This window comes from Hyaena hyaena, unplaced genomic scaffold (assembly GCF_003009895.1).
Source record: "Hyaena hyaena isolate Hyena2069 unplaced genomic scaffold, ASM300989v1 scaffold_262, whole genome shotgun sequence".
In the NCBI taxonomy this organism is placed as follows: Eukaryota; Metazoa; Chordata; class Mammalia; order Carnivora; family Hyaenidae; genus Hyaena; species Hyaena hyaena.
In genome coordinates, this window is record NW_024080895.1 from 386,685 (window position 1) to 406,095 (window position 19,411).

Consider the following 19,411-nt stretch of genomic DNA (forward strand, 5'->3'; position numbering starts at 1 on the left):
GGGAGGAGCCGCCGCCGCCGCCGCCGCCGCCGCCGCCGCGCGACAGCAGGGGAGTGGGCGGCGAGGGGGAGCGCGCGAGAACAAAGGGGCCGAGGCCGGCGACGCCCCCGGCGGCGGCAGCGCCCCCCGCCCCGCCCCCCCCCCAGCCCCGCCGCCAGCCGGGCCCCGGAGGCTCGCGATGCGACCGCCGCTTCAGAGCCTCCTGCACCCTCGGGCGCGCGGAGCGCACGGGCGGCTCCTGCCTCCAGCGCCCCCTGCCAGCCTCCGCCCCCGCGCTCTCCCCGCCTCCCCCACCCCGCCTCCGCTCGCCCGGGGTCCCCGCGTCGCCATCGCCCGCCGGCCGCCGCTCCGCAGGCTCTCCGGGCAGCTGCCCCGAGGGCAGGCGCGGCTGGGCCGGGCCGAGCCGCGGGGCTCCCCCGGGCGGGAGGCGGCGCCGCCCGGCCCCACCCGCCGCCGCCCGGGGCCTCCCCACCCCGCCCGCCCGCCCGCCCGGGGGCGTCTCCCGTGGGCGAGGGGCGGGCGAGCTCCGGAGGGGAGCGGCGGCTGCCTTTTGAAATCCTCTTTAAACCCCCCCCTTGAAGGGACGTCCGAGATGAAAGCTGAGGACCGATCGAGCTGAACCCGAGGGAAAGTTGAAACAAAAACAGAAACGGAAAACAGGGAGCGAGGGCGTAGTGCGAGCGGGGCGGCGGGAATCTTGAACTCCGAACGGGGATTGGTCAGCCCGCAGGCAGAGCCAGCCCGCGGCCGGGTGGCCGGCGCCGCGCGGAGACGCGGAGCAAGCCCCGGGGTGGAGGCGTGCGCTGGGCGCGCCCCGGGGAGATCCCCGCCACACGCTCCCGGGCCTGGGCGCGCGCGCGGCCCCGCTCGCGGCGGGGCGGGGGGCGTGACCCGCCGCCACCACCCGCCCGCTTCCGCGCCCAGCGAGCGCTGCAACTGTCCGGCCGGAGGGTCCTACTCTCCCAGCCGCCTCGGCGCGGGCCTGAGGGCGCCAGGGTAGGGGTGAGACAGGCTAATCCAGGAGGACTTTTCGGTGGAGGCATCGCGCGTGGGGCGGGAGCCTGCGACTGGCAAGACCACGGAAACTCGCGGCTTGGGTCCTGGCTGAACCAAGCGGAAACTTAGGTGTCCGGCAGCCGGGTGGACTCCAGCTCGATCTGTTGCGACGCTGGGGCTGACTGAGTAGGGACCGAAGGAAACAGGTGCACACCTTTGCCGCCCTGAATGGAGACACCACTTTCCCTCTCAGGACGGTCCCCTCGCTCCCGGACTCCCGAGAACAGAATCCTTTCTGTTGTTTCCTTCCTTAGGAACCTTGCCACCCTGGCCCACCCGGAATTCGTAGATGCACTTCCCGGGAGCGCTGTGCGAGGCGGCAGCGGCGCGCAGACCCCCCCGCTTTGGGACAGGTACCGTTTCTCGAGCTGCATTCTCCTCTCTTCATTCTTCCACCCCCTCCTCTTCTGTGCATACGTTCGGCTTCCATTCTTTTCATGACCCTTTTTTTTTTCCTTAAAGATTATCTTTTTCCAAGCCACGCTTCTATCATAATATCCAACTTGAGAACTAGCTCGACCTACATTTTGAAGAATCAAAATGTTCACTTCTTTGCAAAGTATATAATCATATCGTTCACCTGATTTGCAAGTCCCAAATGGATATACTCTTAATTAAATTCAGTTATGTTTCTGATGAATATGGAAACACCGAATCATGGAATTCTTGACTTCTTTTTCTTGGATTTCAAATGTTACTACTTAACTGGTATTAAGTATCTTTCAACTGCAGTTCTGATATGTTACTTTGAAGTACTCATTCCTTTATGTGGTAGGTAACAGTATTTCCAAGGAAGGAGCAAAACAAGTTTAAATTACAGGAAGGGCCCTAAGTGTTTTTCTGAAAAAATTAAGAAGACCCAGGGTTTGGAAAACTTCCAAATCAGGAAGACAAACCTTGTACTTTAATACCTTTCAAGCTTTGAGAGAATAGATTTCCTTCTTTCCTAAGAATTATGTGATTTTCTTCCCTTTCCGTTGGAATGAAGACAATTGCTGGTGATTCCACTATGTGAAAGGGAAATTTAATTTAATAGTTGAAGCAGCTTAACCTTAGATCACATATCTCTGGCCCGAATCTTTTTCCTACTGCAGGTTATAATCTTTCTTTTCAAGAACGCTCAAGCCAGCCTAAGATCTGAGGTGGCAGTGAGCAGATAACAAGATCCAATTATTCTACCTTGGTATGCTGAGCAACTTAATCCTGAGGCAGAATTAACTCTTATCAGTGGTCTTAAAACACAGGGATAGGGATGCCCAAAGATAATTTAATAAATATGATTAATTTTTCAGTGATTCCAGAGCTCAAAGAGTTCTGTAGATGAGCCCTCTGCCTCAAAACTGAAGATGGTCTCCAAGTATCAGAAAATTCTGCCTTAATTTAACTTAAAATCTTAAGGGCTTTCAAATCCATCCCCCACCCCCACCCCCAGTTCTGCATTAGGTCACTCTCCTTCCTTATAATTAAAATATATGAAGAAACTGTTGCCATCTAGCCTTCTGTTCTTTAAACATTTACTTTTCCCCTTATTTCCTATTTTTAATTAGCTTTTCTTTTTTTCTGAACCCTTTCAACATCTTCATGTCTTTCTTATGGAAAGTCAAACATATCATAAGTCTTCCCACATTAAATAAATTTCTACTTTATCCTTAATGGAACATGGTGTTTGTTATTAGTTTCATTTACTTGAGTTGGAGCTGCCGTATCCCATTTCTAACATTCAGTAAGCCCCTCAGTTTCTGAAAATGAGTCACTATTGACTCTCTAAGTTAGAACAGTGGTAAGAACGCTTGGGAACCTCAGAGATGCTAAGCTCTGAAGAGACTTGGCATCTTGTTTTTCTGGAGGGCAGAGGCAGATTTTAATAAAAGTTCTTTGCCTGGTTCACCACCAATTAAAATTAAGATTACAGATGTGATACACAGAACCAGACCAACTTATTTGGTGTACATCATTGTCTGCAGCAATGTTTTCAGGAGAATCATGGCCAATCCTTGACGTTCTTTTCAAAACAAAAATAAAATTAAAACCATTGTTTTCCATAATTTGTTCTCATTAGTATTCAAGAAGCCCTGTGACTAATGTTAAAGCTGCAATATACAATTTCATATGTATATTTTTATTAAAAGATTTCAGAAAGAATTATCATAAGGACAGCTTTGGTATCCTAGGAGTAGAGAGGAATTTAGAGCATGTTGAGAAAGTGTTTATACACTGTTTTAAATATTGGCACATTGTGAAGTTTTTCAACAACAAACTGCCACTATACACTCTTAAATAACTAAAGAACATAGGACAGAAAATTAATATTGCATCATCACCTTTTCTCATTAAAATTCACCTCCTTGATGGGTTTTAGATGTTTGCCACTAGAATACTTAGATAAGAATAAACATGAATGAAAGCATGAACGATCCAACAAAGAACACTATATAGAAAATTTTATCTTTTCATTCAGCTTATGCAATTAACAAATTTGTTGTCATAGAAAACTGTTTCTGCTTTATTTAGTCTTGACTGAAATGACTTACAGTTGAGCTACGTCAGTAATTTCCAGCTTGCTGATACCAAGAAACTAACTTTCTTGCCATGCTTTATGGTGAATGTTAAATATTAGTCTCAGAATTTTAAATTCAAAATAAATTTATTTTTTTAATTTTTATTTTTTCCTGTCCATAAATTTTACCTATTATATTGAACATATAGTTGTTATTGAGAACACTACATACTACTTTCTATATTTCTAATCATTAAAACAGGAAGGGACCTTAAATATCACCTAACTCAACATTAAGCGGGAAAGGATGCAACCAAAGACTGCATTTGGTTTGAAATAGTAAAGAATGATTATTAAAAATATCTTTAAGTTCAGATTTGTTTGCATATAGCATTTGTTTCCAGTTGAGGAAGGGAAGCAAAAAGCACAATCACTTCATATTAGTACATTCATAATACAGTAGAAGTATGGCTAGATTTCCTAAACTCTTATCACCTGTTACCTTTCATGTTAATGACAGTGAACTTCTATGGGAGGTAATACATACGTATATGTAGTAAAAGGGAAATGAGCTTTGGAATTAGAAAGCAAGAGCTAAGCGGTTGTGGTCCCAACATTTAATAGTAAATACTTTGACATAAATAATTAATGTTCTTACATTGTTTCCTCTTCCTCTTGTGAAAGGGTTGGACTAGAAGATTCTTGATTCTGATCTTTATTCGAAGGTGACTTTGTTCTTCGGAAACTTTGCTATTGGTATCTAACAGTACATAGTCAAATCAAAGGTCTTTTATTAATTCAAAAACATGGAGAGCGCCTCCTAGCATAGTGGCTAACAGAGATAGCATTTGTCTTTGGATAAATGGGCCTACTACTGAGTACCTAATATAAGCAAAGGCCCTAATTTAATCTTCGCATGAGATGAAGAGGCAACAAGGGTACCCAGTAAAACTATACACATACTTGACAGTGCCAGATTATGAGGTCCATTTTCTGCTATATTCTGAAATATCTAAGAAGTTTTTGTATTTAGTAAAAAATAAACATAGGTAATACCATAGGATTTAAAATGTGCATACTTACACTTGAGTAGAGTTAGGCTTGATCAAATCCCTCCTCTGAAACCTGTGAAGGGAGACGTGGGTAGCGGATGAAGGATCTAGTGATTTAACCAGTTCCTCCAATTTAATCTCACTCTGAATCACTTGTGTTGAAAATAGCTGTTTTTTAGATGCATAGCAAATATAAGTAGTATGGCTTTATGTGGAAGAGGAAGATTAAGTGTAATATTTAGGTTTCAGATGAGCTTGTTAGAAATTCAAGCTATATTCAAGTAGAAGTAAAACAGGGAACAACTGGATGTTGATAAAAACACTAGTTCTAAGGTAGAAGAGCCTACCCTCCTCTTAATGCAGGAAATCATCTAATATTTCCAATACCTTTCTTGCTTTGCTTGGACATTTCCAGTGCTGAAAAATTCATGAACTCCTAATGCTGTCCATGTGCTCTTTGGACCTCTAAAAAATATATGAAGTAGTACTTTCTTGTAAATAGAAATCTGCCTTGCCATAATATCCATGTAAAGGTTTTTAATTTGTCCTCTGGTGTTATGTAAGATAATCTGCTTTAAGAAAAATTTCACCTCAGAGGCACCTGGCTGGCTTAGTTGGTAGAACATGCTACTTCTGATCTCAGGATCAGAATCCTAATTTCAAGCCCCACCACTGGGCATAGAGGTTATTTTTTAAAACAAAAACAAAAACAAAAAACCCAAATTATTCCACTTCAGATGTGGGAAGACAGCTATCCTGGTTCCTTCTAGGCCTTTTCTTCTTATACTAAACTTTAGTTTAGTCGGCATTCCCTTTGGTTAATGGTTTGGAAAACTAGGATTGTGTCCTTACCCTCAAATGCTTAAACATAAAAAAAGATAATTCAAAGTTGGAAAGGATACCTAGTTTTAACATTCTCTAAAACAAAGGTCTACATCTTTCTTTTCCATGCTATCCAACCTAACAGCCACTACTGGGATGACGGATTTTGTTGTTCTTTAATGAACAATGCCATTGCAAATACAGAGAGAAGCCAGGAAAATGATTTTGGTTCATCTTAATTAGACAGAATTTGGATTCCCAATAGTGATGTGCAAGTCAACTAATATTTAATATTAAGTCATTTAGAGTGAGATGAAAAAAATATGTATAAAACTTTACATTTAAAAAGGAAATCTGGAGGTAGCTTTTTTTGAGAGTACACAAAAGCTGGGGAGGGGCAGAGGGAGAGGGAGAATCTTAGGCAGCCTCCACATTCAACACAGAGCCCAATGGGGTGCTTAATCTCACCACCAAGAGATCATGACCTGAGCTGATATCAAGAGTGGGAATAACACTTTTTGAGCAAAGAAGAAACATGTGACTTGCATTTTAAAAACAGGTATATTTTAGGGTAGCTCAGTTGGTTAAACGATGGGCTCAATTTCAGCTCACATCATGATCTCACGATTCATGGGATCTAGCCCCATCATCGGGCTCTCAACGGACAGGACGGAGGGGATTCTATCTCTCCCTCACTCTCTGCCCCACCCCTTTCTAAAAATATTTTCATTCAACTTGTTTCATATTTGAAGAATATTAACCATTTGAAGATAATAAATTACTTAAAACATTCTAAATAAAACATCAAACATGTCTGACTCTCTTAAGAGGGAAAGATTTAATAGCTCACATTTTCTTTTAAGATAGTCCAGTTTTGGGGCACCTGGCTGGCTCAATCTGTACAGCATGTGACTCCTGACCTCGGGGTTATGAGTTCAAGCCCCACACTGGGTGCAGAGCTTACTTAAAAATAGAATCTTAAAAAAAAAAAAAGACAGCCCAGTTTTCATGCAACTGCTACATATGATAATTAAAACTACATCTTAAAATAAGTGTTCAGTATGTAACAGATTTAAAGGTAGCTTCCAAACATTCTGGCTGCCCCAAATCTTTATTTTTATACAAAAGATGAAACTGTTCATGGCAGTCCCACATATAACTTCTTCTCATTGAGCTGTATATTTTTGAATAATCAATGTTTACTCTTAAAAATTTCTTTTCATTATAAATGAGTATCAATAGGGCTGATCCTAAGAAGAATCAAGGAAAATCAGCCATTTGTTGACATTATACCACCCTTGAAATTTGATACATTTCTTCCAAAATGTTTAGAGGAACCTCGTGTGTTACAACAAAAATTACCTTTAATATACACTAGAGAATTGACTGGCTTGGGGGAAAAAAATGACCTGTTCAAAGTTTTAGGAAGTATGTAGTTAAAATGTTACTTAGGCAAATACAATGCAAATTACTAGAATATTATTTTTCAGGATATGCTTATGAAAATTAGAGACCAGCTCTCTGAGTCAGTGAAATATCCTGTTTTCCTTACCTACTTTTCTCTATTGTATGAAAGAACTACCACTCTCTGCCATAAGTAGGGCCAATTTTATTTCACCTTCTCTAACAAAATGTCAAAACATATTTGCAAGTGTGGTAGAGGCCTATCAGGCCTTGGAAATGGACACTAGGATTAGTCACATGATGAGTGAAAAATCCGTTTTGCTATATAGTAGTCTTGGAGGTGCTTGGCTGGCTCAGTCGGAAAGCATGTGACTCTTGATCTTGGGGTCATGAATTTAAACCCCACGTCGAGCAAAAGATTATCAAAAATAAAATGCTTTTTAAAAAGGTAGGTAGTAGCTAAACTATTTTGGCATATGTCAAATGGTGAGCCTAAACTGAGACTATGCAATTTGAGTTTTCAACAGAGACAGGAAATTATTACAATGAAGACTTACCAATGTGAATTTTATGACAGTTTCACAAAGTCATTTATGTGACTGAAGGAAAACTGTATGGCAAGCACCTGGAAATGATTAGCTTTTTAAACTGAATTCTTCCAATAAAGAAATACATCATTCAGATTTTCTCAAGTCATAGTATATACAACAGGATGACTAAAGAAAAATCTTTCATTTGATGGACATAGAATTTATAATGCACAGTTGCCCTTAGCAGTTTTTATGCATACAAACTGAAGTGGAAGTCTAACAAAAATGTCCCCACGGAATAGTAAAGTTTATTAAAATAAAATGAAAAATCCTTGCTGTTTTATACTCAGGAACAGATTTAGTGTTCCTTGTATTTTGCTCTATTAAGTACTACTGTAATAATGTGGTTTCTGCGCTAGAACTTTGATCAGGAAGAAGTGAATGGCCCCGTTACACAGGAATGCATTATCCCAGTTACTTAGTTGGATTTCACCTAAACTTTAAGATTTTGGATTTTATCCCAGTACTTGCACAATAGGCAAAGTATAGTTGAAGTGCAAACTGCAGTTCACTAACTTCAGAAATGACTAACATTTACTACAGTATATATTCCTGGCTTCTCCCTAGACACTGGAGACAGAGTATCTAAATAGGAGACCCAGGAGCGCCTGCCTGGGTGGCTTCCTCAGTCCTTTTCTTGGGTTCAGTTCAGGTCATGTGCTTGATATCCTCTCCCTCTGCCCCTCCCCTGCTTGTGCTCTGAATGAGTAAGTAAGTATATAAGTAGGAGGCCTATAACTGATATTTTGAACATGCTCCTCAGGTGCACATAAAGTCTGAAAATTACCTAGAGGATAACTTTGCCTCTGGTGAGCTCCTGGAGCCAACTGCATTCAAACTGGTATTTTTACACATCAAATTTCATGATCAGTTTTCTCTTTATACAAGAAACAGGATTACTACTTAAGGTTTGTGACCACTACTGTATCAGAAAACATGAGCTTGAACACTAATGCAATGTATAATTTCAGGCTAAATATCTCAAAACTTATCAAAAAATGGTCTCTTCCTTCCTTTAATGTAGCACTGGAATATAGAAGTAAATCTGGGGAATATACACGTAATATATGATTTACTGTTTGCTGTGCTTTACAACTGTTTCGTAGTCTTACTCCTAAAGTAAAAAAAAAAAAAAAAAAAGTTGAAGTTGCACTCTAGAATTCTTGTTTTGATTATTTAAATCTTTCCAAAGATAGAGCAGCAATTTTAAGTAAACCTCTAGGACTCACAAAATAGCACATTTGGACTAGGTCAATGCTTTAAGTATTTAGCACTTAAATACTAAGTAACACTTCAGCCCTTGAAGACATCATATTCCTCAACTTCAGATCAAGACACGGTATCAACTTCTTCTAAAGAGCTGAAAGAGGCCTAGAAGTGATCAAATCCAACGTTTTACTCAAAAAGGCAGTTCTCTCAATAGCAGTTGATAGGCATCCAATTTATTTGAACATGTTTGTTGATGGAATCCTTCATTTAACAGTACTGTGGGCCAGCACCTTGATATGCAGAACCTAATGTGACTTATCCAAGGTCCAGCTGCTGGTTTGAGGCTTGCCCTCTTAAGTCCCTCCTGTATTTGAAGCAGCTGTCATGTCTCCTCTTAGGTTGTCCATTATTTGTCTCTTCTCCAAGATCTACATCTCATCAATTCTAAGATGCACATTTTTCCCATGCATGATATCCTTGAAATTGGTATGCATTTTTGTAATTCATGGATTATCATAGTTTGAGTTCCTTCCTTCTTCTTTAGTAGTATGCAGAAAGGTGTACTTTACAATGTTTGGCAATTAGTTTTGCTAAAACTCAGTAATTATCCCACTTCAATACTTTTTCAGTGAACAGAAACATTGGCGGCCATCCAGTCCAACTCCTTACCTTATGCACAGAATACTGTCCAGTGTCTCTCCTTGATTATGTTCTGAGGTTGAATCTAATGCCTTAAAAAGCAACTCATTCCAAAATCTTAATTACCTCACTTTTAATACCACACCAAAATCTTTTTCTTTGATCAGTCCAAGTTCTGTTCTTCAGTCACACAAAAGAATCTTTGACAACTCTTGAATTTGATACCTGAAGACAGACACCATGTTTCTAGAGTTTATTCCTAAACATTCCTACTTCATGGGGTTTTTGGTGTATATTTTAAATTTAATGTAAAATGGAGTACTTCATGACACTATGCTAAAGATCGGATACCATAACGTATGTCAAACACATAGTATATTGCTTGGCAGCTAGAAGCCATGCCACATTCTATTCTCCTGCCTACCCGTCATAGCAGCTCTTAAAATACAGCAGGCTTCCTACCTTGTTCTGAGCACTATATTTTTATTTATTTTTGAGAGCAAGAAGAGAGGGAGGGAGGGAGGAAGGAAGGGACGGGGAGAGAGGGAGACACAGAATCAGAAGCAGGCTCCAGGCTCTGAGCTGTCAGTACAGAGCCCAATACGGGGATTGAACCTGTGAACCATGAGAGATGACCTGAGCCGAAGTCAGATGCTTAACTGACTGAGCCACCCAGGCACCCTATGAGCACTATTCTTAAAGTAGATGAAAATTACATCAGTATTTTGGAACCAGTTACAATTTACATTGATCTACATACATATGAACCACTCTTTAAGACATTACATTCCACCATAATTTATTCTTTTAGCAACCAAAGTGCAAAAGTAATGATCTTGACTCAATGTATCCTATTCGATGCAACTTAACACACAAAATTACAGGGTTAGATTTATATCTCAATTTTGACTCGCATTGTATTTACTTGCTTCATCTCGTAGATCTGTCATGTATTCATAATGTGGTCCAACTCACTGGCAATGCTAGTGGCAAGAAAAGAGCCTTCTGACATGCGATTAGGACCTGTTTTAAAAAGGCATCGAGAGAAGTCTGGCTTATTATCTTAATGGTCTTAATGGAACCAAATAGTAGGTATTTCTAGGTCTTCTTTTTTAATTACACAAACTACTAGTTAAGAGAACATTAAATATGAACATACCTTTTGTGTAGATGCATGTGCACATTTAGTTTTAGTTTTTTAGAAACTTTCTGCAGAATTGATGCTAGTAAGCAAATCTAAATTAAATAAATGTGCCTTTCTTTGCAGGCATGCTCAAATGCCACATATTTTACATGCACTCAGTGTAACAGGATGGAAGATCTGTTTTCGAATGAAGGATTTAGAGGAAGGGTCAATTAGAAAGGGTGGGAAGGGAAAAATTTGAAAGTTTTGAAAGTTAATTGAAAATGCTTTAAAACGAATTCTTTTGAAAATGAAATTACAGCAAAAAGATAGTAAATTATTTCAAAGCCCAATGCTTTAAATTTGTACATTTTATTTTCAAACTGAGATATCAATTTATTATCATTCAACCAACATGTATTTATCAAGCACCTATTGTGTCCCAAGTTCAGTGGCAAAAAGGAAAACACCAGTTGAGTGGCTGGCTTTATATTATACTGTAAGAATTCAAATAAACTTTCAGTTCTTAAAAAAATTTTTTTTAACCTAAGGAAAACTTTGTGCAGTGGAAAAAAATCCCTGAAAATGGAGTTTCATCATATAAATTATGGTATGACCACAAGAAGCACAGAATAGGTATTTGAAACTAAATAGGTGAAAGGACTTTCTTTTGCAATTAAATAGCTTCCCCCCGCCCCCAGAGCCAATTATAGTATAATCACAAAAATTATTTAACAAGGTACACATCTATGTCACTAGTTATATAGGGAAAATTTAACAGAATTAAACCAATGAAAGAAAATGTGAAATCTTAGTTCAGGCCAACCTCTGGGCACGTATAACCACAAGTTATAAAACCAAAGAATATAACAGTGCGTTATGTTAAAGAGTTTAATATAGTACTTCAAAAGATTTCAAATAGATTTTTAAAACTTGGATTTTGGAGTCAAGGGCATGGTAATTTCAGATATTAACAAGTTATAAAAAGTTGGTTTACATGCAATAGTTTTCTTATTTTGATGATTCAGGGTAAAAACTCAGAAAACTGAAAAAGTGTGCACTTAAAACTCTCCATATGGCCATTAAAACAAACAACTAGAGCCGAGACAACAGACCACTTGATATGATGAGCTATCTTGCTTTTCTGAGTCATTCACAAAAGTCCCAATCATGATCATGAGGATACTCTATACTGTTATGTTTATACTCACAGAAATAAAGATCCCCTTTCCCTTCCCCATCCCCTTTTTCTAACCTGTTTCTCATGGTTATGTAGGAAAAGTTACATTTTACAAAGTCAATTATTATGAAAAAAAATGTAATGCTTTTTTAAAAATAAATCAATTTCTAGGATTTTATTCTGGTTTATGTCCAATATGATGTGAGAAGATGTGAGAAGGTTTTGTGCACAACAGTTAAAACTACAATGATGTAAGTGCCATCCATCTTTCCTACAGAGGAGATGCTTTGGTTTAAATCTGAAAGATTAAAAACTCCTGATACTTTATGTCAGTTTCTCCATATCTTAAAATACATAGAAAAAGGTAAATCTTAAGTCATTTTATATTCCTGATACACAAACACAGCAATGTCATAAATGTTTCATTTTCAAACATGATTTGATAAATGACAATAAACTTTCACTCTTCATAGAAAAATAGGTTAAAAATGAAATTTAGAGAATCAAAACTCACTGCCTTTTTTACTATCTCTAGTGTTTGAACCTTCAGTCTCCAGACATATTTAAAAAGCAATTTTCTTTAGATGGAAAAGAATCCATCAACTTATAAATGTGAAACATTCAGGCCATCTACCTCACTCCCACTTTTGGCTTACCTTAATTTGCTTATTATTTCTTAAAGGTAAATCTTCAAGGTCTATCAAGACATTTCTCCCATATTTCTCTCAAGAATATTTTGACAGGGTCCCACCAGCGTTCACGAAATTTTATCTCTAAGGCAGCCATAACTCTTTTAAAAAATAGTTTCTGTTTTGAACTTGGTTAATAACTACAAATGTATCTGCATTTTTAAGCTACAAGTAAAATGATATATGGTTCCATCAAATTACTTTTCAAAAGCTGAAAAAAAAACCCTACATTTTAAATGTTTAGTCACGCCGTTCAGTTAGATAGCTGTAAAACTTGAGGGTTGGGGGATGTTCTATTTTTCATGTTGAAGAAATAATTTCACAATTTCAAATCAAAGTCAACACTGCAGTGAGGAGAGCTTTTCTACTTTATTACAAAGAGAAGAAGCCTTTATGTGGTCAGAAAATACAAGATTGATCTTTTTTCTCTTCCTATGAAACGCTGCTGTTCAAACAGCCAGAGTGAATTGTCTCAGTTCACTTCGTTAAGTCCCATCACATTCACTTGGGTATGGATGTCCTTGGCTGCTGAAAATCTGGCCCTTTAGTGCACAGGGCGACAAAGTCCCCTGACCAGCAGTTCCAGAATGTCCCATTTTCATATATTGCATCCATGCACACCTCCTAAAAATGAGGTACAGCAGGGCAAACATTTTCCAAAATAGATGTCATATATATAATATATACACATTCGTACATACATACCTTTATTCATGTGATGTCCAAAAATTTAAAAAAAATGTACACATTTATTACAAAATTGTAACAAAGACTGGACAGTGTTTTGCTCATTCTGGAAAGATGAAGCTCAGTAATAACACAACCCTGGAAACCATCCAGAGATTGTGGCAATATCTTTCTTCTAAACAGTCAGATATTCTTGCGTTAAGCTTGGCGAAACTGCCTTTCAAAAACAGAAGGGGAAGTAAAATGAAGGAAGCAGACCTTGCTCATCTTTCCAAATGAAATACGAGAAGGATCTTCACATAAAAATGCACAAACATTTGTTATTTTATTACCAATAGTGCTACAATGAACAATGCAAATTTTGTGGTCTAATTTTGTGGAGTCTTTTGTGGGTTTTCTTTTTTACATTTTAGAAACTAAATGGTAAACTTCTGTCAGTGTACTTCCTTTACAGACCCAAGTCTGTCTGCTGGCAAAAAAGAAAATAAATGAAAAAAATTCAGACCCTGCTCGAACTAGAGAAAAACAAATTACAAATTTAGTTGTTGGGCAGCACATAATTAGTAAGGCAGGACCTCAAATGGTGACCCTTTGCATAAGCCAATTGCCAGATCCTCAAGGAATTAAAACCAGGGTGCCTGAGCCACATCAGTTCTGCAGTTCTGTCGAGTATTGTGCTGAGACAGCCATACCCCAAGAAAAGGGAAGTCTTTGTTTAGAAGGCTTGCTGAGCAGGGTTGTAGTTGAAGGTGGATGGCAGGTGAGGCCGTTCTTCTAATTTGTCATATTCCAGATGAAACTCCTATAAAACCAAATTCAAGAATTTAGATGATTTCCTCTCCCTCTGATCTCAGATGTTTGTCAAAATATATTTTATTAGATAAACAAAATACCTACATGTACGAGAATGAACACATATACAGATATACCAACTCTTTTCCCACTAAGTAAAATAGAGCTTGAAGAAAAAGTAACATGCTGTAGTTTCTATCTGGTTAAGTATAAAAATACAGACTTTGTGTGAAAGACTATTCATGAACATCTATTTTATAAACACTGAAACTCTAAGCAGTTTTTTTTGCTAAAAAATAAAAGTTTGAGCAGCAAGTACTGTGTCGCTAGTAAAAAGCACTGAAAATTACAGGATATTTAAATGAAGCATAAAACTGAAAAATGTGTTTTCCCAATTTGTAATTATTACACTTTAGGAAAAAACAGCAAGCATAAATTTATTATAACGTCATTAAAATCTGGGGAAAACAATGAACTTGTAACTCGCACATCTCCAGACTTGCCATTTCAAACCCAAAGCACTGAAAAGATTTAAGTGCCAATGCAAACTGTGCCACGGTTTTGATGTAGGCACATCTCAAGACAGACTGCAGAGCTCATTTTAATTAAACCTTCAAAATACATTAACTTCATGAGTTTTAAAATTTGAGAATGGTGAAGTAATTTCTTTATGACACTTCCTAAGATTAAGAGAGATGCAGAAGATAATTTAGTATATTTTTTTTAAAAACCCCAAAAATAAACCTTTGCAAATCCAAAAAGAGGTTATAAAATTACTAATTCTACAATTTGAATTCAACTACAGCACAAACTAAATCAATCCCATTTTAAAAATTATGAACCTTGATATATATTATGTATTAAAGAAGCCAGCAAGTAAAGTTACCATTACAGGTTAACGTATTTTTACCATCCCTATCTTGTTTCAAATTGATTCTAAAATGGATGTTTCCATTATTAAATTACAATGAAAAGCTAGGTCATAATAATTAAATTGAGATACTGAATAATGTATTTAAAATTTAACACTATTACATTAACAACTGAAAGCCTAGTATGTGCCCAAACCAGGGACACAGCTAATTTTACTCTAATCTTCCTGATAACTCTATAAATATCATAATCTTCATTTTGCACCCGGAAGTAATAAGGCCGACAAGTAACCTGCCCAAATCACATAGTATATGGCAGATCTAGAATTAGGATCCAGACCATGACTTTCTGATGTTAGCACATTATTTTTAATAGTTTTAGCCCAAGATCCAAATAGATTTACGTCATTACACTCCCTGTACAGGAGTGTTGAAAAAATTCAGCCCAATGACAAAAGTTTATAAAGAAGGCACTGTAAAGACTTTAACCTAAAATGGTTCACTTTATAGGACAGAGTAACTAAGGCACACAGGCTGCCTGCTTATCATTAAAACTAGCAAACGCCAGAACCACCATCACAATCACCACAGCCCCCTAATGCACTGGATAAGCACCTGTCTCACGCACCCTCTCTCTCCGTACCCCTAAGTTTTAAAAAGAAACTTACTGCCTGGCTTAAGAAGAATACTAAATTAGTGACGAAAATGCCTTCTTGTTGTGTCATTCTTTAGATATCAAAATTGGCAATTTAATCCCAAAATACATGTAGTTGCAGGGTAAAAAGTCTGTATGTAACTGTACCAAATCATAGGTCCCATGATCGAAGTTACAGAAGTTTTGTTTTGTTCGGTTACCCTGTCCTTGTCATTGTGAACTACACAGTAGTATTAGAATTTAAACTATAACTTCATCAATGCACATATTTTCCACCCTACATTATTAAAAGAAAAAGATCAGTTTAAACTCAGGGAGCATAAACATTTGAATAGAACTTTAAAACTCACAGATCAGAGATTCAGAAATTAAACAGGCCAAATTTTGTCTTTTTAAAAAAAATCTTTGTTTTGGCCTTTTTTGTATTTTTATAAGTACCAAAGTCTTATATACTGGTGTGTCTTTCTCCCCAACTTTAATTGTTGGTAACATCTCTTTTACACTTTTGTTCTATGTACATACACACAAGCACACCTGTGTCTCCCTGGTAGGGACAGGACTGTTGTGTAGACAGCTATCTACTGTCTGGAACAGGGTCATGCCCCTAGCAGGTGTGAATTAATGGCTGATATTAAAACACAAGTTTTTTCAGTTTGTTTTAGGAATAAAACACTTAATTTTTTGACATATTCAAAGATTATGTATTAGTAGAACTATGTATTTGCTTTAATGGAAAAAAGATTTTTAAGTTATAGTCTGATTTAAAAAAAGCTAGAAAGCCTTATCTAGATACATTAAAACAACTTTTAAATCTGAGTTTTTAAAAAAAAATTAAAAAAATAAATCTGAGTTTTTCTATTAATAAAATCAGGCTACATATTCTCAAAAGGTTATTGTAATGTAAAATGTAAATATATGCACTGGATTTGAACCATCAAATGAAACTATTACAAATGCATTAATGACATCACTGATCAAATTACACAGAGAAACATACACTGCAGCAATGTTTTCTCAAATTCTCAATAATGTCATCTTTGTCTTAACTAAGATAAATCCTCTACTTAAATTGGAAATTTAAGTAGGAAATTGCCAACTATCTTAAATATACTTATTAGAAATAATTTTTATTACTTTGAAGGAAAGTATTTATTTCGGATGAAAATATAAAGATATACTAATACTAATGTGTACCAGTGAAGTTAATGAAAAAAAAAAAATCACATGTTATATTAGACTATGGTGTGATAAGAAATTCTAAACATTAGAAATCCTATTCAGTGTTGGCCCCACAAGGTAGTTAGGCTGAAAGAACTCTTCAATTAAAAAAAAAAAATTTTTTTTAACATTTATTCATTTTGGGGAGACAAAGCACAAGCGGGGTAGGGGCAGAGAGAGAGGGAGACACAGAATCTGAAACAGGCTCCAGGCTCTGAGCTGTCAGCATACAGCCAGACGCGGGCCTTGAACTCAAAAAGCGTGAGATCACGACCTGAGCCGAAGTCGGATGCCCCAACAACTGAGCCACCCAGGCACCCCTTCAATTTTTAAATCTTTAGTTTGAGAAAGCAATTGATAACAGAGCAGCCTCTACCTCCGAAAGATTCAGTGAGTGAAATTATTTAAAAAATTCTACTCATTAAGATTATATATACTATCTGAATGACCACTATTTTAAATTAGCGAGATACTAAATAATTCTAGTTAAATTACATAGGACAGATCACATAGCCTGCTATCAAGTCAAGATCACTTGAAAGAGGAGAATATATATTGTATCCAAATTTTTTATGTAACATTATTGACATACAACAAATACTTTAAATAAATATATGGCTGGCTCCTAGCTCAGAGTCATGGAATTTTTAGGGGTAAGAAATACTTCTGATTTAAATCACTGAATTTCTTATTGACAATTCCCTGAAAATATGAATTTGTAGAAACAGAAAGAACCTCAGAGAAGACATATCAATACTTTTCAAAATACCAAGATAACATCAAGCTATCACTTATAATACTAATTCATACTGCTGCTTAACCTGTGAGTAGCAAACTATACCCACTTTATAGATGGGGACTTTGATGTTAATTTGGCATTTTAAAGGATTTTCTGTAGTCAATAAACTCTCATAAATGGAACTAAATGTCTTAATTCCTAAACAATTTCTGAGAAAATATTGAAAACATCTTTAAAACAAAAAAACCAATGCCACTATGAAAAGTTTCTTCTGTGAATACAACTTAAATCTGTCTTAAGTTCATGAATCTGTATTTTAATATAACAAAAGTGAACTATGTATTAATAGTTAATAGAAATCAGTATTTCTGCTTGCTTTCATCACTATGGAAATAATTTTGTTGAAAAGTGTTAGTGCCAGTGGCCATCAATACCTCAAGAGACTTTTTAAAGGAAAACTTTAATGGTAGTTCTTAAATTTTATTTTCCAACTTCAGAGCTAAAAATTTTAAAGGTAAAGATTAAGACTAAAGCTCAACTGTACAAGAAGTCAGATAAAGTTGGGTAAAATTGTTATTTTATACAGGTACACTACATACATCTTTCTCTCTCACACACACACTCTCTCTCACTCTCTCTCTCTCTCTCTCTCTCTCACACACACACACACACACACACACACACACACACACACACACTTTTTAAAATGACATTTACCTGACTGGGGAATTGCTTTTATGGGAAAGTAAAAGGGGCCTATTAAAGTGTAAATTGCTTCTGACTATTTAATTTTGTGGAAAGCGCTTCGTTATGGAAACTGATATTTTACACAAAAGTTGATCTGTCATATATATTGAACTAAAATTTAACTAAGATGACATAACCATCTACTGCAAACATCCACTCCTTTTCGTATGTAGACGTCTGGGGTAACTTACAATGCTATGGAACAAAAAGCTTCAAATTGAACAGAGAAAACTTTAGGTATTTACTAACAGAATCTTTTCCCCCTCTAAAGATAACATTTTTCTCTCCTGTAGAATGAACTGACAGAGAAGTTCTTAAAGTATGGCTTCAGACAAAGACCAGCAAAATCATTGGCATCCCCTGCGAACTTGTTAGAAATGGAAATCCTCGGGTCCCATCCATAGACTTATTAAGTCAGAAACAATGGAGATATGGCTCAGCAACTTGTGTTTTAATAAGACTGCCAGGTAATTCTGATTCAAGCTAAAGTTTGAGAACCACTTACCTGACCTAACAACAGTTACTATTTTTCCATCTTTGGAAGAATAGTAATAAGCTGTAAGAACAACAATGATAAAAACTGCAAGAAACTACCACAGGTACTCCCATGAATCTCATGTGCAATATGGGCCAAGCATTGTCGTGTGTGTGTGTGTGTGTGTGTGTGTGTGTGTGTAGGTGTGTGTGAGAGAGAGACAGACAGAGAGAGAGAGAGAGAGTAATTTCATTTAATCTTTAAGACAATCTAGAAGCAAATATGATTTCAATTTAAAAGATAAGGAAGCGGGCATGGAAAAGTAACTTGTACATGGTCAAAGCGTAACCAGCAGAAACAGGAGTCAAATTCAAATCTACAATAACAAAGATTATAGCTTTCTACTATACTATACTTAACAGGTAACATACACAATGTCTCTTGTACTATTCGTAATGAAGGTAATTATTTCTACTTAAAAGGTTAAGTCATGAATCTACCTTTTGAATCAAGATATGCTTATTAATTAGTACTGTTAAAATAACTTGAATACAGATATGGTGGTATATGGACTTGATCTGAGAAGTAAAGACACTTACCATTGACAAACACCCAAAATAATAATAAAAAAAGATTTAACCTCTCATATGTGTGTCTTGTTTTGTGTTTTAAGTCAGGGTCATCTTATTTCTTTCCTCAAGATTTATATGAAATCTTATGATGTAAAACTTTTTTGTGATAAATATCCGGTAAGCATTTTATTGTCTTCTTAAAATGTTTTACCTTCTTATTAACTTAGTGGCGTTGACTAAAAAGGGAAAAAACCCCAAACCAACAACTAAACAATCATCCAAAGAACTAATTGTCAAGAAATATTTTTCTTCTGTTTAAATTTATTGAGAACAAACAGACTAACTCTTTAGTTTTTAATCCTAAGAATCATCAAGGGAGAAGGCATTCAGAGA

The 19,411-nt window shown here is 37.2% G+C and overlaps 1 protein-coding gene and 1 long non-coding RNA gene across 6 annotated transcripts in view; one reads left to right on the forward strand and one right to left on the reverse strand.

Moving 5' to 3' along the window:
• Window positions 1–1,012: 1,012 nt before the first annotated feature.
• LOC120240785 lies at window positions 1,013–19,092 on the forward strand. Its single transcript, XR_005530722.1, has 3 exons — window positions 1,013–1,202; window positions 1,311–1,409; window positions 18,265–19,092. It is a non-coding gene; the product is annotated as an uncharacterized LOC120240785 (long non-coding RNA).
• CNOT2 (CCR4-NOT transcription complex subunit 2) overlaps window positions 12,612–19,411 on the reverse strand; it is a 130,119-nt gene continuing 123,319 nt past the window's right edge. For all 5 annotated transcript variants that reach the window (XM_039245613.1, XM_039245612.1, XM_039245611.1 and 2 more), the window contains one exon: window positions 12,612–13,750. In XM_039245613.1, the coding sequence (XP_039101544.1) occupies window positions 13,664–13,750 (87 nt within the window). In that variant the 3' untranslated portion in view covers window positions 12,612–13,663. The remainder of the gene's footprint in view (window positions 13,751–19,411) is intronic.